The sequence below is a fragment of the Coloeus monedula genome (assembly GCF_965178545.1).
Source record: "Coloeus monedula genome assembly, chromosome: 10".
Lineage (NCBI taxonomy): Eukaryota > Metazoa > Chordata > Aves > Passeriformes > Corvidae > Coloeus > Coloeus monedula.
In genome coordinates, this window is record NC_138790.1 from 1,099,655 (window position 1) to 1,121,597 (window position 21,943).

Consider the following 21,943-nt stretch of genomic DNA (forward strand, 5'->3'; position numbering starts at 1 on the left):
GTGCTTTTCTAAAATTCACTTGGACTACCTGTGGAGATGCCTCTTTCTCAAGACCAGCTTTTTGTAAGTCAACACTGGCTCAACAATGCCAAATCTGCATGATCACATCCATGGAGAAACTGCTCAGATCCTGAATGAACCAGTTCAGATCCTGTATGAATCAATGCCTGTGTAATTTCTCCATGTCTGACTCCTCTACCCTTTAAAGGTGTTCCAAGTTCTGCTGTGCCTGTTCCATGCCATGGTGCCCTTAGGGGTGTGATATGCCCAAATCTTGGGCAGTGTAACAGGATGTCTCAGATGGCGGCGTAAATCAGGGTAATTTTGCTGATCTCTAGCTGACTGACAGACAGGACTGTGCACGCCTTGGATTGCAACAGGAGCTAAAGAGCAGAGCTGCAATCCACCAGGAAAGGCAGCGTGCCCAGTGGAGAAGAGATGAACAACATGAGAAAATTTACCCATCACAGCCCTTGTTCTGTTTGAGAGACATAAACACCCAGTGCAGACACTTTTCCCCCAAAATCTTTCCCCAAAGCAGCATCTCCACAGAGGTTTTGCCCAGAGGGCAACACAGTGTGAGAAATCCAGGGATGTGTGGAAAATATCAGAAAAAGTACAACAGCTGACCAGAGGAGCAGATGGACCTGATTTATAGACACTATAGAGAAGCCCTAATGCTATCCAGAGGCTGCCAATATGGCCACAAATAATTAAAACAATGATACTTTGTTAAAAATTAATGAAAGGGAAAGAAAGACATGAAATGAGGATGAGCAGATTTAGCCTGAATATTAGGGAAAAAAAAAAAGCAGTGGGATTTGTGCACTAGCAGGTTTAGAGGCATATACAGAACAACTGGAAGTGCAGAAATGCCAAGATTTCCATGTGATACTGTATCTGGTAGTCTGGCTAGACAAACTCAATTATAACTGTCTTGCCAAGCAACTTTTACAACTTTTCCAGTAAGCTTTTATGTTGTGCTTGACTGTAACAGCAACAAGCATTTTTCCCAATATCCACATAGAGAAATGGGGCAAATTCCAGCCTGGTTACCAGGCACTGATAAATATGAATCCTGACAAGAGACCAGTCCTCAGTGCCTTTAGCAGGATTTGCAGCTGGTTTGGCACTTAAGCACTTAAAAAGCTCATTTCTATTTCACTCCAAAATGAACCCCTCCCAGGTGCTGTTCAAACCAAAGGTCTGCTCGTCCTTGGTAAACATTTAATGCCATGGAAATAAAGAAGGTGCCAGGTGAATGCAGCTCTGTGCCCACCCTCCCTGGGGAGCTGTGGCAGTACCTGGAGCAGCGGGATGAAGTCCTCCTGTTGTAGGCAGTCACAGCCAGGCTTTGCCAGAAGGGAAGTGAACCTGGAGGCATCATCGTGGCAGTTCCGCAGGATTCTGTGAGAGAGGCGAGAGTTACTCCCAGCCCTTTGCACCTCCCAGCCTGCCAGGAGCCCCGGGAGGGTCACAAGGGGCCTTACAGCACAATTCACCCGCCCTGGGAATCATGCAATAGCTGACCTCAGGCTACCAGCACTTCCTTCAAGGTCTTTCAGCTGCACCAGGGCACCCAGAAAGGATTTTTTCCAGGTTAACACTGCTGTGGGTAAAGCAGGTTTCTTACTAAGCAGCTGTGGAATCAGAGTAAGTAACCTGACTCTTGCCAATGCTCCAGGCTCACTCCAAGTGAACTGCACCAGCCCAATGGGATGCCACAGGATGTGTTCTCCAGTGTAACCCTTCACTACACTGCAATATTTGGGGAGATTGCCAAACTACAGGGACTGAATATTCACCCAGAACAATCACTTCTCAGAAGGAAAAAGGGCATCCCTTGTTAATTATGGCCCATCTGGAGCTGTGCACCACAGCCATAGAGAACAGCCTAATGAGAGCATTAGTAGGACTGAGTATTTGGAGCAGTGTGCAAACTCAGTCCCCTTTGGTTAACAGTGTGCATTTGACACAACAGTTCTTGTCTCTGTCTTCTCCCACAAAATACTGCACTGCCTGAAGGTATCACACTTATGTGATTCACTCCAGAGAAACTCCAATGAGAGGAACTCCATGGCATTCAGCAAACACTGGTAACAGAACACAGCGTCTGGATATAGCAAACACCACATTGTTCACACAGTATTAGGGAAACTCAGAAAACTACACTGTTTTCTTCAATAACTGTGAAAATACAAATGCACTGTAATTATTTACTGTGAGTGATTATTCATCACTTTCCTCTCCTGAAGGTGTATGAACATAGTACTGAACTGGCTGTAGTTCTCCTACAGAGATCACACTAACTTGTTTCCTGCTGGTTCTGGCCTCGTCACTCTAGACAGGCAGACTTCACAAAAAAGGGTTCTTTTAAATAAGCAAAAAAAGATTTAGCAATCCTGTTGGCTGCACATTCCTATCATGGTAATTGTCAATTAACAGATATATTCTAAAGCAGCTGCAGAAAGAGGTGCTAATGTTTTAGCTTAAAAAAATCTGGCACATAAAGATGAATTCCAAAGCCCTGTTTTAGCCACAAACTAAAAGATCTGACATTCAGAAGTGTTTTATATTGAGCAATTCCTATAGACGTGATGAGCAGTGAGCATGTGGCATTTTGAGAAGTCAGTCATCTATTGAGAAGCTTGAAAATAGGCTTCAGCAACTAAAGATACGTGGTTTAAAGTTACACCTGTGTTCACATAGCTGCAGTCAAACTTCACCAGGAATACTACATTTTTCTGTCTTTTAGCTTTCCAGAAAAGATTTTGTAACTGTCAGACGGGAAGAGGAGGGGATAAAAAAATAATATCTTTCTAAAAGAGCAATTAAGTGAGAGAAGCATACAAAGCTTGGCTTGGAAATGAGGTGGTTAAAAGGATACAGAAGTGGGACATGACCACAGTCTGCAAATATCTGAACGATGTGAAAATCAGAGAAATGAAGATGTGGTATCATACATGAGGGATTAATTAGGAGTAATTGGAGGAACCTAAGGAAGGAAAATATATTGTCTGTGTCAAGACAAACTTAGAGATCACAGTCACCCCTAACATTTTTCTAATTTTGCCAGGGTAACTAGAAGCTGTTTTGACAACATCATCACAGGAAATACTTTGGGAATTCAGGGTTAAAGGCTACGTCAAGAATCTGAAGAGCAACCATTAAGTAAAAAATTAGAACTCTCTCTGGAGAGGAGATGGAGATGCTGTTCAGGTGTTTCACAAAGTAGACTTAAAGCCTGAACTGCCCTGGAGGGAAAAAAATTAGGCAAGAGAACAAGTCTGCTCCATGTCAGAGCTGACTCCAAGCACAATGCATCTATACAGAGCTCTCCATTTCCACAGTGTGTGGAAGTGACTGTCAAACTCCACAGGTGAATTCCACAGCTTGCCTGGGGAAGGTGGTAACTATTAAAGCTCCCACAGTATCCAGTAGTGTGATGATGCTTTATTCCACATTCCTCTTTCTGTCCTCTAACACTACCACACACTCCTCTCCCAGTTCCCAAATGGCACTTGCTTAGTGCACCAGTGTAGCAGCAACAAGGCTGGGCACAAATACACCCCAAATCCACAGATGTCTACCAGCTATCTCAAAATAGCTGATGTTTCTGGGGAGCTTGTAAATATATTTTATGCACCAACTAACTCAAAATTTCTTCCTATCTATACAATTACTTCCAAGTTTGTGGATGTCACATGGAAACAAGTGTTCAGAGAGTTTTGGGGGAAAAAAACTTAAGCTGATGAAAAGCCTAGTGGGGAAAAAAAAAAAAAAAAAAAAAAAAGACTTGTATGGCAGGCTGATCTCTTTTTCCAGAAAGAGTTTTGCATTTGCTATACTCACTTTCTCCACATGGACACAAAGGAGTGCACAGAGACACGGCCTGTCCTCTCTCCCCCCGACGCACTGAACAGAGGCGCTTTCCAGTAGAGTGGGCAGCCACAGATCTGTAAGAAAAAACCAGGACAAGGAGGAATACAAAAGCAGTCCCAAGAGGAACATGCTTGTCTACACACCAGATTCACCACTGAGACTTTACATAAGCAAAATAAAGTGGTAATGGCTTTCTGACTCACCTGTGTGCCATTTACTGCATGCCAAGGTTGAGAATTCACATGTAACTTTCTACTTTGTCATGTGCCTTTTCAAGTGGCTGAGAAACACTCATCTCAGGCTAGGAAAAGGATCTGGACTACTCAAGTTCTTAAGCTTTGTCTTCAACTGAACTGTTTACCAGAATTCCTTACAAAGTGGAGTGAAGTGCACCTCCTTCCAGAAGGACACACACACCAGCTGCCTCCCCACCCACCCTGAAAGAGGAGGGCCCATCCTCTGTATGGGATGACTTCTCACTGGCAGCAAGGGAACCACAAGTCTAATTACAGTCAATTAATGAGTAAATGCCTAAAGGTGAAGTAAATCCCATCCTGCAATTTTCAGTGCAGTGCCTTCCACCCAGCACAGTCCATTATTTCCAACACTGCAAGATCTCAGCAGGCAAGCACAAAAATGAAAGCACACATGGAAAGAGATTGATTCCAGCCAAAGGACTCCCTGACCAGCACTTTTGAACCAGACTCTGCAGAGGCTGCTGGCTCTCAATGGCAATCCATGAAAACTCTGGCATTGAGGACTCTCTAAGGCCTTGGCAAAGCAGGCTTGGAAATGGTGTCAAACATTCAGCTTCTCACACTGTCAAGCACCTTCTCTTTACCACAAAGACCTTTCCAGCCACTGTCCTGACTCCAGACAAGTTACCAGAATAGCCACAAAACACTGGCCTTGGAGGGAGCACAGCTAACTCAAGCCAGATCCAAGCAATAAGGATGTTACAGCAAATGGAAGCAGGAATATTTTGAAGAAGCAGTTGAGGCATCATTTCTGCCACAAAGCCTCTTTCACTTCTATTAAGCAGGACTATCCTGCAAGTCCATTCTCAGCTTCTTGTCCAGGCCAGCAGCTTTCTTTGGGAATCTTAATCAGCTCAAGAACTGCTTTTGGATTTATCCATTTCTATATCAGGCAACAGTGCTTCCACAGGTGTTTGGCTCCTCTGAGGAAAGAATGACGTTTATTTTTTGTTGTTGCTTTCTTTGTGCAGCTGGTTTTGAAGCACTTATTTCAGAGCCCCAAATGGCACCATTGTCAACAACCCCATGGAACAGAACCCAGCCTTACAATAACTAAGTGGCAAGGAGCACATCCATGTAGAGACCAGGTGGAAAGGCAGAGGTCTCTTCTGCACCACCCTCCTGCTTTTCCCTGTTCAAACATGTTTTGATCAAGCAACAAAGATTTCCTATTTGTATTTTCAGAGCAGGCTTACAAATAATGTGACTGGATTCCTCTAAAAACAAACAAAACCAACCTCATCCCTCCTTTCAGGAAACCCTTCCTTCTTGGAAAACAAGTGCTGCTCTTGAAGAGAGCATCACTGCTCAGTTTACAGAGCCAGAGATGCATTCAGGGCAAGCTGAACATCCAGGACGTGTCTGACAAATGCTGGGTTTAGATCAGCAGCACTGCAAACTGCAGCTGAAGGAGAGGGAAATAGAAGGGACCATCTGCAGTGTGCTCCTGCACAAGTGCTGTGTGCTGTCCCCTGAAGGCAGAACTCATCACCAGCTGTACCACCTGCCTTGTGGATACTGAATGTGCATAGCTCAGGGGCTGGGGGCTGACTGGGCATTTCCCCCTTCCACATCCAGGGAGTTGGAGGCTGGAAGCTGCTTCCTCACACAACACTGCAACAGTACCAACAGCTCAGGCTAGCTACAGCTACAGCTGTAGGACAGCTCCAAAATCACAAAAAGGGCAGCTGGCACTACCTGAAGCCACAGAGGCAGACAAGTTTCTGCCTCTGAGTTTCTCAATCTGGGCAGAAATATGAAGGAACAGAAAAACAAAAATGCAATTTGTATTTGCTAAGAAATCTTAAAGAACTCTTTCATAAATCAAAGCAAGAACAAACACATCTGACGTGACAACCAGCAAACTAAGCTCATTTTTGTTTACTATTATCTAAATCTAAATCTAAACAAAAAACTTCAGATGAAAAGGATAATGGTTCTTTTTTACCCCCTACAACAGCTGTGAGTTAGACTGAAACTAATACAAAGTATCTCTCCCAAAATAGAAAACCTAAAGAATGGAATCAAGGTTAGAAAAGACCTCCAAGACCATCAGTGTTTACCTTAGCAATTTTCCCCATTTCACAGATGTTTGCTTTCTCATCTTCAAACTCTGTAAAGGCCTCTTCAATCCTGGCAATGATTTCTTCATGGTTAGTGCAGACATTTGGGAGTCCTTTAGGGAAGTAGAAACGTGGAATGTTTATGGGCACAGGGGTACTGCTGGTGGCTTTCTTCACAGGCAGAGGAGTGCAAGGGCTAACCACGGGCTGCAAGGGGGCTGGGGATGAAGTTCCTGCCTTCTTCTCTTGTTTACTTTGAACCTGAAAATACAATGAATAACAAACACATTTTAACAGCATGGTACACAGAGCAGGAAAAAATAGTTTGTGTTTCCAGTGATTAGGAGAAAATTAATGCCTGCCAACAATTACATTATGGCACGGGGATAGAAATACATCTTAAATAGGCAATTAAAATTTCTGCATTATGAACCAGTGCAAATTTAGGATATGCCATTTCTGAGCATTCTACATATGTAGCTGTGGATTAAGACTTCCTATTGAGTCACAGGAGAACACACTCTGCAACTCAGCGATACCACAGACAAGGACAATGCTATTTCTTCTCCTGCTGGTCTTGGTCTTGTCATTCTGTGCCATGAACAGCCAAGTATCTGCTCTTTAGTTTCCCCTTGGAACCAGAGCACCCACCCACACAAATGGCTTGCCTCAAGTATAAGCAAGCTTACATTCAAACAAGGACATTTTCTATCCCTTGGGAACATAATTAGTTTTGCCAAAGCACTGCTTCACAGATAAATTAAGAAAAGATTTTCAAGACTTCCTTCTCAATTTCAGCAAGCCTTTTATTCAGGGCCCAACTTAAACAGTCCCAGACCTGATTTTGCCAAAGGTACTAAGCACTGGTAAATCAGTTTTTCCATCAGGAATTAGGAGCAACCAGCAGAATGTCATGAGGCACTCTCATGATGTCTTTTCCTCACTGCTCTCCTGTCTGTAACGAGCCTATGGCTGATATGGTGATCCCCACTGGATCTCTATTTCTAGCTCTACATCACAGGCAGCATTTGTATTTAAGTACACAATGAGATCCTAAGCCGGGGAATTTTTCAGACATGGGAGGGAAAGTTTTTTAAACTTTGATAAGTAACTACAGTATAAGCTGCAAAATCAGCAGCTGGAATGCAGAGAGATGAGGAATTCCCTGCTCCCCCATGGCGACACTCCTTCCTGGGAAAAGGCAACAGGCTTTGCCACTGCACAATGGTTCCAATGCAAGAGTTGTTATTAATGTAGCAACATATGTGATAAGGCTCAGAAGGCAACAGTCAAGTAAATGCAGCTGCAACTTTCAGTTTGTTTATTCTAACTGTTTCAAAACAAAATGGTTTTAGGATAAAGCAGCCAAGTCTGAGTCCACTAAATGCAGAAGAATGTATACGATGAACTGACTTTGCTTTATTATTTTCTAGAAACTTGGAGCTTTTTTCTTAACACATACTGAATCCCCCAACGAACCACAGATTTGCTTTCAATAAGGTAAAGAAGTGAGAATTGTAAAAGCTTCTTTAAGCACTGCTTTTATCTGCAGCTTATAATACTTTATAACCCACTCATCAGAGACGCACAAAAGAAGAGAGAGAAGGATTTTCCTCCTCTTCACTCCCCTGCTTCATGGCTCTTTCTTTAAATGGGAGGACCTCTTTCTTCTCCCAAATGCTGTCCCATTTCAGGAGCAGGAGCAGCGGCAGACACCAGCCAGAACACACTTTTGTCCTTAACTGCTCTGTACAGAACACATTAACCTGGAGCTTGGGGTTCTTCAAGTTGTCTTCTTCTCTGTCTTACTACACAGGAAAAGCCAGAGATCATTGTCAGCCTTCAATATTTCCATCAATACCAGTATTCAGAGTCTGAACAGCTCTGAACCTTTGGAAAGCCAGCCTGATCACCACCGTCTGTTCTCCCTCCTGTCCTCCTTGACTGTTCCTACTCAAACCTGCACATCTTCGTGTCTGCTCCTGAGTGATGCTGGAGCTCAGAGGGGGCCAGCTCTGAGGCTCAGGGAGTTCCTGGGGCTCACGCAGGCTGGAGGATGGTGAGCATCAGCCCTGGTCACTCTGTCCTGCACTAGGGCAATGCAGGTGACCTGAGGTGGTGGCAGAGGTTAAGCTGGGGGGAGCTGGACACTCACTATGGGGGCACAGTTCACTGGGTTAAATAAAAGACAATCCTTCTCCCAGTTTCCTGCTGCCCTTTCCTCAGTGGAGCACCAAAAGCAAAGCCCAGACCAAGTGAATGTGTATGGGGAGGGAGCACCTGGCCCCAGCTCAGGGATCACACAGATCACCACTTCCACTTTTACCATCTGCCCTCGCCCTGCCTGCCTGCCCAGCCAGGACCCAGTTTTCCCTTTCTGGATCCCAGCAGAGGGGAAGTCCCTGCCGGTCTCTCACAGCACCATATTCATACAAACAATGCAAAGCTGGAACTGACGTCGAGGTGCCAACTGCAGCCACTTGACTTCTATAATAGGACTTCACAGCAGATTGCTTGAAGGCCACTTCTCACAAACAGGTTGATTGCTCCCTAATCTCTTCAGGATACGAAGGCATTCCCAGCTGCCAGCACTGGGAGGAACGAAGAGAAATGACTCAAACTTAACAAAAAGTTCCACAAACCAAGATGTTCTTTCAAAGGACACTGACTCTTCACTGTAACAATATATCCCCTTCCGTTACAGTACAAGGGAACGATAAAATTGTATTTTTGTTTTCTTGGAAGGTGAAGAGAGGTCCCCAAGTAGAGCACAACAGCACTGGGCCATTTCCCTTCCCTTCTGCATGTTCCACACATCCTGACACGGCACACGGCCTGATCTGACCATGCTGGAACACAGCTCACCCCCTCTGCCCAGGCCTCCACCTCCTGAAAACCTGAGCAACTCCTCTGCCTCCAGGTACTCCCAGAGCCAGCAATGCTTGGTACCAGCTCACACAAGTCAGAACTATAGAGGAGATACGAATTTCCTGATCCACAACCACCACACAAACCAGAAGGTCAGACACCTATAGAAGAAGTACAGGGAATTCTGCCAGGCTTTGAAGGAGGGAGCCAGCTTGGACACAGGTTCCCAGCTGACCTTCCCAGTAAGTCTGACTCACTCGCTCCTGCTCAGTCCAAGCCAAACTCGGAGCAAGCATTGCTCAGGGATAGCTGCTTTTCACATTCTGCCTCAAGAATAGAAATACAATTTTTGAACTTTGTCTTCTTCTTTCTCATATAAGAAATGAGCTGGTTATGACACAAAGAGAAAAAAACAAGCAGCAACTAGTCCCTGAGGAGTCTGTTCCCTAGAACAACCTTACAAATCAATACTCTGGGATGGGTATACCCAGATGCAAACCACTATGGGGACAAGAAGAAGTTAATTACAACTTTTTGTGAAAAATTTAAGAAAGTGGTATGAGGGGAAATTCTGTGGAAATTCCTTGGAAATAAACAGTTTCTTATTACAAAAAATTAGCCTTAACTGCTGTTTGCCTAGCAGAACACACTTCTCCAACAAGGATGTGCACGTTCAGACAGGACAACTAAGAAAGGAAATGACAAATACTCTAATAAATCTTTTAGCTTTGTTGCCAATAATTAACAGATAAACTTTTTTTTTCTTTTTTGCTCAAGAGAAAGGTGAGATTAAAGGCCATTTTTAAATGCCACTCTGTAGCACTGTGCAATTTACCCTGACTAAAATCTGTCCATCTACTGTATCACCTTTTGCCAGCCATACCACTTATTTATGGGCAGACAAAAATAGTGACATCTGTGTTATAAATAAACCAGACAGAACTACAGCCTCATTGTAGCTACACAAACAAAGCACTGACTAAACCTCTGCCATGCCAGCCTGTCTCCCAGGGATGTGCCAGTCCCAGAAGAAAACTCCATGGAAGGAAGCAGTCTCCTATCAAGTGCTCAAATTCCTTCTACTCCTTCCTTCTGGTCCCAGGTTCCAACAGGGTCCTAGATAATATATTTACCAGTTTCTTGCTTTATTTCCAAACAGGATACTGTAATCCTCTTTTCTAGGGTACAGTGACTTAGCCTGGGTTCTTGCAGTCCACAGTGCTGACTTAATGTCTCCTTTCATTTTTCATAGTTCCTGCCTTCCTGAAGTCTGATGGTACCTGGACATAAGCCATCCTCAAAGCTCATCAGTTCTCCACAACTGGTTTGTATCTCTCGCCTGAGACTTTCTCTTCCTTTCTCATCAATGAACCTTCCTGCTGCCTCTTTCTTACCCATTTCTAAGGACAGCAAGAACAAAGGCTCATCTGCACATGGCTCCAAGCATCACAGAGCTATGAGAAAATGCATTTCTGGAGAGAATATTTTCTTCTAGGAAACATAAACTCAGCAACAGAAACAAAGTCCAACCACAGCAAAACAAAAATGAAAACAAACTCTACCTAAGCAACTCAGAAACCCAAAAGGATTTAGGTGGGAGTAGACACAGTGCTAATTGTAAGGTTGGATCAAGTTCCTCATGGCCTTATCCAGTTGAGTTTCGCAAACACAGGCCTCACACGCCTCCACTGACAAGTGTGCCTATGGATCTTGGACACAGCCCTCAGCACCAGTTCAGCCTGGGAACCCACTGGCTGAGCAATAGCTCTGCAGAAAAGGCTGTGGAGGGGACGGTGCACATGGGCTGAGCACAAGCCTGCAGCGAGGGCTGAATACAGATAAGACAAATGATGTCCTGGACTGTCTTAGGAGTAAGGCAAGGAAAACACGGGAAGTTGTTATCTCTCTGTCTGACACTAGTGAGGCTGCATCAGGGTTCCTGGGATCAGTTTTGGGCCTTCACTTCAGAAAAGACGGGGAGAGACCAGGCAGAGATGTAAAGGAGGGAAATCAGAAAGCTGGGATCAGGATCAGGCAGCAGGAGACATGGAGGGCTGGCCCCAGCTGGCCAGGGAAAGGGAAGCCAAGGGATGGGCTAAACACAGCCTGCAGCTCTTGGAAGTGCAGTTACAGTGACAATGAAACCAAACTGCAGCTTGGGAGGGTTAGGCTGGAGGATACTGAGGGTAGTACAGCCTGTGAGAGGTCACCAAGAGGGGCTTGGGGAAATCTCTATCCTTGGGGAAAGCCAGTGCTGATGTAACCCAGTGTTAGACATAGTATTCCTACAAGTGAGATGTTGGATTAGAGACCTCCCTTCCTCCCAATGCTGCTATGGGAGGCTCTCTGATCTTTCCATAAACAGTCCTGCAAAGGATAAGCACAAGAACTTGAATTTCCAGCTCTTGAGATAGGGGTTTACCAACACCCTTCTCCTCCCCCGCCTTCCTGGCCAACATCTGTGCGTTCCACAAAGCACCCCTCATTCACCTTTCTGCTCCCTATCACCACCTTACCACCTTTTCACCTGCCAGCACTTTTGTTTTCTTACTGAGCCCAGTTACCTCTACTCTCAGCTCATCCCAAGCCCCAGGTATAGCCCCACAAGGCACAACATTTAACTACACCTCACTGCTGCCACGTGGGAGAACTCCCATCCCTGCCCTCCAGCCCCAGAGGTCAATTGTCACTCTGGGAACCGATTTAACCCACTTGGAAAGGCAGCAAACAGACTTGGCTGTGTTGCTGGATGATATTCTACTGTGTTATGAATTAAGCCAGCTCACAGAAAGAGCCTGTGGGGCCCAGGGCAAGAGAAGGGTGACACACGGTGAGGAGGTAGCAAGAAAAGAAGAAAAAGAAGAGGAAAAGACCATCTTTTTTGAATACTGCAAGTGGCCACTGCAGTATTTCACTTGCCTTGGACCAGCAGCCCCAGAGCAGTCATTCCCAAGGCATTCAGCAGTGAAAGTGTTCCTGCTTCAGACCAGGCAGAGGGCTCGTGGACCAAAGCCTTGTCCATTTTTCCAGCTGTTCTGCCCAGAGGTCCCACCCCTCCCTGCAAACCCTACCCCGGTTATGTCCTTAGTGATCAGACTAACTCTGGAAAGGGAATTTAGCCGTGCTGTGGTTCCTCACAGTCTCTCCAAGCGGCTCGGCCCCGCCCAAGCCATTACTGCACATTATTACCTCATCCAATCCTCCCCCGGGGAGTGAAAAACACACGTTCCAGAGATTAACCTCTGAGATGTACTTTAACCTGTCACCAGAACGCATGAAAAAATGTGCCACAATATGCTTTGGAGCAATTTTAATGCTGTTTCTTAGGAAACAGCTGCACTGCTCCTAATTTCAACTTCTTAACTCCCTCACTAGGTCACCCATTACTTAAATACAGATAAAGCTCAAGATGGGCTGATTTCAGCATATCGTGAACCCTCTAAATCTGGAGTGATCACATGTCCATTTGGTGTCCTAGCACAGATTACTCCAGTCTTTTGTCAGTAGTTCCAGAGAGCGAGTACAGCAGCTGGGATTTACCAAATGCATACAGCTGCAGTACAATTGCCATCTCTTTGGCTACACCTCTGCGATCTTCAGGGTCTTTTCCAGACTAAATGATTCCTTCAGCCACAGCCCAGAGAGGCTAGGAAACAGCACCTTGGGATGGTAAAATCATAAAAGCCAAGCCAGGTAGGCTGGTCCACACAGATTTGTACAGCTGACAGCAGAACGTTGTGGTTCTTCCACATGCAACAACAAACATTCAGAGCAATCACACAAAAAACCTCACAGAAAATACTTAAGTCTTACACTACTTCTCCCCATTATTAAATCACTGCCCTTGCTGTTAATTTTCCCCCTTGTTTACAAAGACATTTTAACTCTGCAATCTAAGCCTGGAAGGTTTATTTTTAAACCTGCTGGTATCTAGCTGCAAATAACTTTCTGCAAATAGACACGCCTAGAGGGGACACAGATTGATCCTCTGATCCAATAAAAAAATACAAAGAAAAAGATAAAGAAATGCCAAGCATCCAAACCTGGGCCTGCTGGAAGGACTTGAGCCGCCTCTTGAATCGAGATGGAAGAACAAAGTCACAGCCCTTGGCAAGGAAAGCTAGCTCCCCTCCCAGGTCTGGGTCCCTCCGCAGAGAACTCTCCGTGATCATCATCCTGGGCAGCTCCTAAGCAGATGTTGGCCTTTCCAGAAGGGGCACGGGCACTCTGTAGGAGACCACGTCAAGACCAGCACGTTGCTTTCTTGGTTTTGATTTTTTACAGGCAAAAAATGGCAAATGGCTTCAACATATTATGTCTTCTCTCTCTTCACAAGGACAACATCTAGCGATTTTATCTCACTCCTGAAGCCAGAGTTCCCTATTTTAACCAATATTCAAAGTGTCTTTCAGTACCACCAGGATCTTCTGCCTTCTTGTAATACTTTAATTGAGAAACATGATCTACAAGTGAATCTATTTCCCTGCTGGCTACATGACAGACAATCTGTCCTTGGCTTGTAATAGGCCAGGGGTGACATGGGAAAGGAAGCACCCACCACCACTACCAAGAGCTCTAAAATTAGATGCCCTGCAGAAGTGGCTAAATATACCATCTTCCCCAATAGTTCCTACTTTGTGTGCTCCAGTGCTCAGACCAGAGGGGCACCCCTGGGTCAGTCAGGCTCAGCTAGAGTTAAACCAGGCTCAGCCAAGGGCCCTGCCTGTGGGATGGCAGTGGTTTGAGGTCCCTGCTGCCGAGGTGATGAAGCAGAGGAGCAGCATTAGTTCCCACTCTCCACTGAAGGCTGTAATTTTCAAAAAACAATTTTTTCCTTCTTGCTGGAAAAAGCAAATCATCTAGTTCCTTTAATGCCAAGCAAGCACATAAGGATGATCTTGGATAATAAGCCCAGTCATTCACCAGCCGCTCTTAAGAAAACAGTTTCATTAAGACATCAAAATGTATCATTCTTGTTATTCACTTTCCCCGTAACTCTCACAAGGCAAAGGCAAAGCAATTCTCAGGGGAAAATAGTCTACTACTTCTCTGCACAACTTGGAGCAAGCAGACTTCAAACCCTTGCTCTAACTTTGTCTAGGCTTGTTAGAAGTGTGGTCTCCCTCTCTTATCATGAGAATGGTGCTGAACAAAGGCCTACATCCAATTCTTCCCACAAAAAATGAACAGAGTCCCATGGGGTGCTTCCCCTACTTGACTGTAAAACCTGAGACACGTCTAGGGTTCAGTAACACAGAAAAAAACCCAATTTCTAGCTACCAGGGCTTGCTCTCATCAAGGTATTGCATTGAAATGCAAAGGTCTCAGTGAGCCTCACAACAGAAAGTTTTTATTGGACATGTGCCTCTGATGTCTTTTCCTGGGTTCCTGTAGAAAGCCCCAAGTTAATATGAAGCCCAAATGAGTACAAAGCCTAACAGAGTGGCACAAAGAGGATGGGGATGAAAAAAAAAAGAAAAAGGCAGGTAGGAATGTTTAAAGTGGAACTGCCACCAAATAAAGGATACACTGATCCATATGCAAAACATTTGGAACAAATTTGTTTTTTCTGACTCTGACAATTTTTTTCTAAACATTAAGGCAACACTTAAAGAGCCCATGAAGCTCCATTGTACTGGGGTTGCTGCACATCTCGGGCAGCAGCATGTCAGGAGGTGATTTATTGTAAATCATCTGTGGCAAGTGATGAATTACTTCATGTTCTGCTTACAGCCTGCAGAGGAAATGAAGCCCAAGGAACCTCCCTGACCTCCAGCTGCATCCAGACCAACTACAGAGACCTCTGACAGACGTATGCATTAAAGAGACACACTAATCTGGCAGCCACTAGTTCCTACTTAAGAAAAACCAGCACAGCCATGTACTTTTCATGCACAAATTAACAAGTCACAAAGGATCTCAGAAGTCTGGGGGATTTTCACTGATAACCTGAAAAACACAAGTAATCCAGAGGCAAGGCTCAGCGTGTCTGTATTTCAATGTTTTGGAATAGCAGGTTTCTAGCATGGTACCTCCTATCCTCAAAACACACAAGGTGAGTATAAATAAAGATATAAATAGACAGTACTATGAGAAATCAACAGTAAGGGAATCTTGTTTCAACAGCTTCAAAGTCAACTGGACAAAACCCACAGCAGAAAAGTCTGGTCTCAACAGCCAGACCAACTGTACAAACCACAAACCCAGAAATCCTTCCTTGCTGTAGGTGACCCAGGTTGAAGGTGAGAGATTGCCTCTCTTAGCCTTTCATTCTGAGATACTTTAGATTCACTTATTATTTGTTTTTATTTCAATAACTGTTACCAATAGAAAAAAAAGCCCATAGTTTTCCACTATTTGTGTTGAGAAGTAATGAATAACTGATGTTTGAAATGAGTGCAGATTGTGTCTATAGCTTAAATGACAGATATTATCAATAAGTGACCAAAACAATTTGTAACGTATGTAAGATGAAAGCTGATTTTCCAGAGTTTTACATTATATTTTAGATGCATTTTGAGAACACACAATTATTTCAGAACAAAGTTAAAGTTACTACGACATTATAGAAACCACTTTTTACACTTACTCACCCCGTACAAGATCCTTGATTAGAATGTCATTACATTTGCAAAACAAAGAAGCACACAAAATTATGAGGGGGCAGAATTACAAAGTTACCAGGTCAACCTTGACTTTCTATGATTCAGAAACAGTTAATTCCCCTCAGAGCCTTCTTAGGGCCCCTGGTTTAAGCACACAACACACACATTTGGATACAAAAAAGCAAAGTGTGTGGCCTTGGGATGGTGTTTCAGGGCACAAGGAGTTAAGAACCTTCTGAGAGTCCCAGCAACACCCACCCTATCAGTCATTCAGGAGAGGCAGAATTAGACAGAGCCCACCCAGGGGAAATGTGGAAACAGGGAACATCCTCTGGATACTTCACTCAGGGCTCCACCAGCTGAGATACAACGTGGTTATAAAGGGGCCCTTATCAACCCCACAAACCCTCTGCTCCCAGATCCACGGTCCCTGGCCAGAAATGGTTGGATCACCCACCTGACCTCAGCCTAAGCTATTCCACTTACTAAGATGACAGAAAACAAAAATGTTAGTTAGGTTTAACTAAAATGGGAAGCAGAACTGCTCTGGCTCACTACAACACAAGTGATCTTTTTGAGGAGATACCCAACAGCAGAGGGACAAAAACCAAAAGGGTCTCTTTGTATCAAAGCCTGGTCCTCACCTCTGCTCCCAAAATTATTCACAAACTTTATTCAACAGCTCTTAAAATACAACACGTGAGCAGAACACGCAGCAGAGCCCTGCACCACTCACATTTGATTCCGAAAACAGAAGTACCACGTTTCTTACAGACTTTTCTAGGGTTCTTTCACTAGAGCACCACTGCAAGCATTAGCTGAATTTACTTTGTCAAATCACCCATCCTGTACAGGTGGCAGACAAAGGACACAGAGATGTTATGCTCAAAAATATCCACCACTGACTTCTCCAAGGACTTTGCAGATGACATTTTACTCAAAGGCAGCAGTCTTTACCTTCCAACACACCCCAACACTCAGCATTTCTGCAGCCCCATTCCACCTTCTTCACTGCTTACTGGTCCCAGTTTGCCCCAGTTCCTTCACACCTGCTGGTCCATCCAGGATCCTTATTGCCCTCCTCACTACAGACAAAAATACAAGTAAGTACTGGGGGGCTTGCTGACCTCTAAAAGGCAACTGCACTGTTCTCTCTGAACTATTTTTTTCAAAACCAACATACTAAAAAATCAGCTTAAGACAAGCACAGAGAACAGGAAATCCCAAACCAAATAGCTGGGAGGTTTAGAGATAAGCAATGGAAAACTGGATCTCAGAATGGGAAATGTTGGACAGTCTAGAAGTATGCAATGCTTCCTGGCCTGCCTGAAAGAAGCGTGGTGACCTTATTATGTGCTCTGCAAAATTGATGGACTTCTTGAGTATTCATTTCCTAGTTTCTAAATATTTGGGTTTTGAAGACAAAGAGGCAAGTAATCCTATTGTTCTCTGTGGAGGATCATAATTGGGTTTATGATAAAGAGAAAGTCTGTTGCTGATATAAGTTAGCACAGATTTAACACAGATAGGCCAGCTGAGCCAGAGAACAGCCGGGTATGAAGGATTCTCCCTCTCCTTTTTCATTGCTTAGCATTTGAGGGATATTAAATCTGTCACAACCTTCACAAACAAAAGGTGTGCTGTGTTTTCATCAGTCTCAGAGCTCTGGGTTTCTGCATGTGTGCCCAGCTATTTGATAACAGTTTTATGAGCCTTAAGAAAACACATCAAATACTTTGCATAATTGAGGCACACGTGCAGTTCTGAATGAGAATGCAAATGCAGCTTCAGTTACAGCCAGACTGATCCAGCAATATGGATGTATTCCCTAGATGCTACACCTGGAGAGGGACACATCTGTGCCACAAATGACAGCAAGCCTCAGGGCAAGTGCAGAGCCAGCAGCTCGGTGCCTTGTGCCCCCTGCTGAGGGGACCAGCTGCCTCCACATCCTCTGCCTCCCCAAAACACCCCTTCTCTCCCAGGGTCTTTGGCTCTGGGCAAGGCAAGGGTTGTGTGGCTGCACGGAGAGCAGAGCTCTGGCAGCCGTGGAGCACGTCCATAGAAGGCAGGCTGGGAGCAAACTAACACACAGCTAGGTGGGAACAGGGGAACACAACCTGCCAAGGCACCACACTGAGAAGCCACTTGGCAGCATAAATGCATCCCATTTTCAAGCATTATATAAAACCTGCCACAAAGCCAGCATCACACTTCATCAAACACATTTTTGTTTGAAGCTCACAAGTTAGAAAATTTTGTAAATTAATGTACAAGACAAGAATAGATATTACAAGGGATTACTTTAGAGATTTTGGAGCTGTTTAATTCTACACTCTCTGAGGAAAAAGATTCTTCCCTTGCTGAAATATCAAAATACCATTTTCTGTAAGCAAAGTTGCCCAGAGCAACAACAGAAACTCTTGGAGAGCCTGGTCTAAAAGGATCTCAGCACCATCATGCAGGGTCAGACACACCCCACGTACCCTCCTTCAGAACTGCACCAAATTTTGGGGAAAAGTGGCCAGTTTTGAAAACATGCACATTATGCTCCAACTGGAAGAAGCTGTGAAAGTTCACTTACAACCTGGGCACTTTTTCAGTGCCTGTGTGGAAGGTGGATTTTGGAAATTGAAGTCCTCTCTACAGTTACTGCCTACTTGGAAGTATGGCAACAAGTTTTCTTGAAATTTGGCAGTTGTTACCAAATGAAAAGCACTGAGAACTCAACAGATGGCCCTGGTTTCCCTCTAAAGCAGCCTCCCCTCAAGACCCTTTTTCCTGGGAAAACCTACTCCTCATCTGAGATACAAGCAATGCAGACTCCACATGATTCCATGCACTGGGGACAGGGAAAGCAAAACTAAATCCTCTGAGATTCTGTCCTTTGTCCCATGGAGGATTGCTCTCTTTAGGAACCAGTGATGAGGAGGACAACAAAGGCTGCTCAGAGATGGGAAAGGGAGAGGTGGAAGAATCAGTTCTCACTGAACTGCTGAGAGGCACTCCAATACTTGGTCCCAGAAATAAAGTAATTATTTATACTTATTAAAGTAATTATTACTACCCCCTCTTATAAGGGACCCATTTAAACCACAAGTAAATGGTCTACAGGAGCACCAGCAGGAAAAGATCAAGCTCAAAGGTGAAACTGCATGTCAGGACTTATTTTATTTTCTCATGGGTTTCAGTTTCCTTTTTTTGTTTGTATTTAAATAAAGGCCACATTTCTGCTGGGTTGAACACATTATTTCACACTGCAGCATTCAAAGCACAATGCATCAGATATAATTTACCACCAATCCCCCCAGCCATTTTCCCATGTTTGTTTTACTCACTATCCCATCACAAGTTTGGTTCTCTTACCTTTATTACTTCTGGGGCCTGTTGAATTGAAGCTGGAACAGAGTCTCTGGAGGCAGCCCCAACATGGCTTTCTTGCCCTGCAAGGAGGGACTGTGAAGGAGTTGCTAAAGTTTCCTGGAGAATTTGCATCACTTCCCTCTCCTTGGACAAACTTCCCTTGCCTGTCTGGAATTCCACCAGCTCCTGGGCAAAGTCCTCAATACTTCCCAGGATACGCAGTAAAAGAGCTTTGTCGTCCTCTTCCATTTTATGACCGTTGGTTTCCATGATTTTTGACAAAGAAGAAGGGGGATCAGTGGGTTTAGTTTTGGGTTCAAGAGCCAGAGGTAGAGCCTGTCTACCCTGCCTGCCAGACACCTGCAGAGAGGCAGGTTCACCCTCCTTCTGAGAGGGTTCCCTCAGAGTACTCTCAATTTTCTGTGAGAAGCTCTCCAAGTCCAGCAGCAGTTTGTCTATCTCCTCCTTGTCCACCCTGCTGCATGTCTGGGCTCCCTTGGGGACAGCAGCTTGGGCACCACACAACCCAGGATCCGACACTGGTTTTAAAGGAGCCATTTTCTTGGGAGCATCTCCCGCCCTGGCCCGCTCTGCTTTAGCATCAGCAGGAAGGTCTGAACCAGCAGCTCGCTGGTAGCTGTGCTCCAGGCTCTGCCAGCCCCCCTTCTGCTCTGCCTTCTTCCCTGTCCCTGCTGTTCTGTCCCCATCAGACTCCTCCTCGATGTACAGTGCCTCGGTGGCAGACGCGCGGTTGCAGGGGCTCGGGGCTGGTGACTGAGGTAGAGCATCTCTCACAGCTCTCACACTGCTCTCTGGAGGAACACCGGGCAGGGAGTTGGAGGTGAAGCTCACAGTACCTGTTTGGATGGACTGGGAGGTGCTTGTCACCTCACCCTGACCTGGTAGAATGAGAGGAACTGCACCAGAGGATGGCAGCTGAATGATATCTTCATACCTGGGTGGCTGCTCATCACCAAATACCAGGGGAATGGAAGTTTGCTGCAAGCCATGGAAACAGTTCACCAGCTCTGCCCAGTCACTTGCTTCCCTCTGCCCTGCTGGCTTCAGCTCAAAAGGCAGCTTTTTCAGGTAGGAGGAAAATCTTGTCATCAGATTCATGTATATCATCTCTGAGTTAGCCAGGGGATCACTGCTCTTCCCTCCACCAACGCCATCTGCAGACTTCTTCTTGATGCAGTGTTTGATTATGTCCGTGCACTTTTTCAGATCCTCTGAGCACTTGAGCAAGATGTCCAGGCACACCTTAATATCCCCACTAGAAGAACCATCTAGCTTGTGTTTTTCTAAAATCTGGGTAATGAAGTTTTCTTCGGGGAAGGAATGAGGGGAGAAGGGAACCACAGGATTCACGGTGACTTCTGGAGCATCATTGCTCTCCTGCCATTTCTCCACAGGTGAGGGACTCTGCAAAAAGCCACATGGAGGGCAGTTCTCATCATTGTTGAAGTGCCCATAAATCAGGTCAAAATCAAAGGATCGTCTGCTGAAAGATTCTGACCGAACTTTCCTTCCCTTTCTGTAGGCCACATGACTGGAAGAGTTTTTGAGCTTTTCAAAGGAGAATTCCTTTATTTTACCACTGGCAAGGTTTATTGCCTCACCAGTAATGTCTTTTAAACTGCTGGAGGCTTGAACTGAAGAGCCCTTCTTGATTCTTGGATTGTTTGGGAGGATTTGGTGATAGTCCTCATTGCCAGCCAAGGCAAGACCATTTTCAGGAACAGGAATTTTATGGTCCAGGTTGGCATTTTGGACACTGAGCTCTGCACAGACACTGTGGTGGGCCACTATGCAGGTGAGTCCCTGTTTGAGCAGCTGGCAGGAGCCTGTGCAGTAGTGCACAGTGTGCTGGGAGTGCTGCTCTATCACCACGCTGCTGTAGCAGTTCACTGAAGTCACCATCAGCCTGTAGGTCGCTGCCATAGCACAGACCACGCTGGGAAGTGAGGCTGCAAAACTCACCATGAAGTTCACAGGGAAAAGCTCACTTGTCACAGCCACACCAGATTGGATGAAAACATTCAAATGTCAATTGGAAACATCCAAACTGTGTGAGGAGCTACTGTCTTGGAAAGCCCTGGAGAAGTCTGGAGTGGTTTCAGCAGTACAGTTACAACAACCAGTGCAACCTGCATATGATATAACTTAAGGCACCTTGATGCTCATATTCCATGCAGAAAGCCTTGCTCAGCAGAGGTGCAGCACGAACTGCTCCATCTCCAATGGTCCAGGTAGCTTTTCCAGACAGGCCATAAAATCCAGCCAGTTCCTAGGCAGAAGTGACAAGCCAACAAGTTCTGTTCGACCCCTTTTCTCTCTTTTTGGGTGGGTCAGTAAAAGGTAGATAATCCAGTAGCATGTACAGACAAAAAATCCACAGTGTGCTTAGGAGAGTCCTCTTTCACACTGGTGACACAGGTCCCTGCAACAGAAATAAAGGTGACAGTCATTATGATTGCCATGTATTATGCAGCCTTGTCTACTACTGAACATCTGCACCAGACAGAACAACCAGCACACAGGCCTGCACAGAACAGAGTAGGCTGATATTCTTCCTTCACTCAGATCTACCATATAAGAACAGTGCTGAGGAGCTGGCCTATATTTATACACAGGCTGTCTGTGTGCTGCCATTTTAACAGCTCTATTTTAGCCACTCATTAATTTTTTTCAGACTTGCTTTTCTTCCTCCCCAGACCAAGCAGAACATTACCTTTAATTCTAATAGAGCAAAACATTTTGATCCTGTTGTGAATTTCTGCCTTTCATTTTCCAAGGCTCTAAAGATAAAGCAAAGGGCAGTAGAGAAAAACACTTTCAGGATTTCCAAGCTCTCTGGATTATAAAAAGCTGCAAGAAGCCTGCAGCAAAGTAGCTGAATGCC

The 21,943-nt window shown here is 45.0% G+C and overlaps 1 protein-coding gene across 3 annotated transcripts in view; it reads right to left on the bottom strand.

Annotated features, from left to right (window-relative positions):
- PPP2R3A (protein phosphatase 2 regulatory subunit B''alpha) overlaps positions 1-21,943 on the bottom strand; it is a 56,490-nt gene that overhangs the window by 20,585 nt on the left and 13,962 nt on the right. For 2 of the 3 annotated variants that reach the window (XM_082288311.1, XM_082288310.1), the window contains exons 2-5: positions 19,042-21,481; positions 6,203-6,463; positions 3,853-3,956; positions 1,305-1,407 (exon numbers count right to left, since the gene is read on the bottom strand). In XM_082288311.1, the coding sequence (XP_082144437.1) occupies positions 1,305-1,407; positions 3,853-3,956; positions 6,203-6,463; positions 19,042-21,024 (2,451 nt within the window). In that variant the 5' untranslated portion in view covers positions 21,025-21,481. Of the gene's footprint in view, positions 1-1,304; positions 1,408-3,852; positions 3,957-6,202; positions 6,464-13,113; positions 13,540-19,041; positions 21,482-21,943 lie in introns of those variants that run through there. The other variant, XM_082288312.1, reaches the window with a different exon arrangement.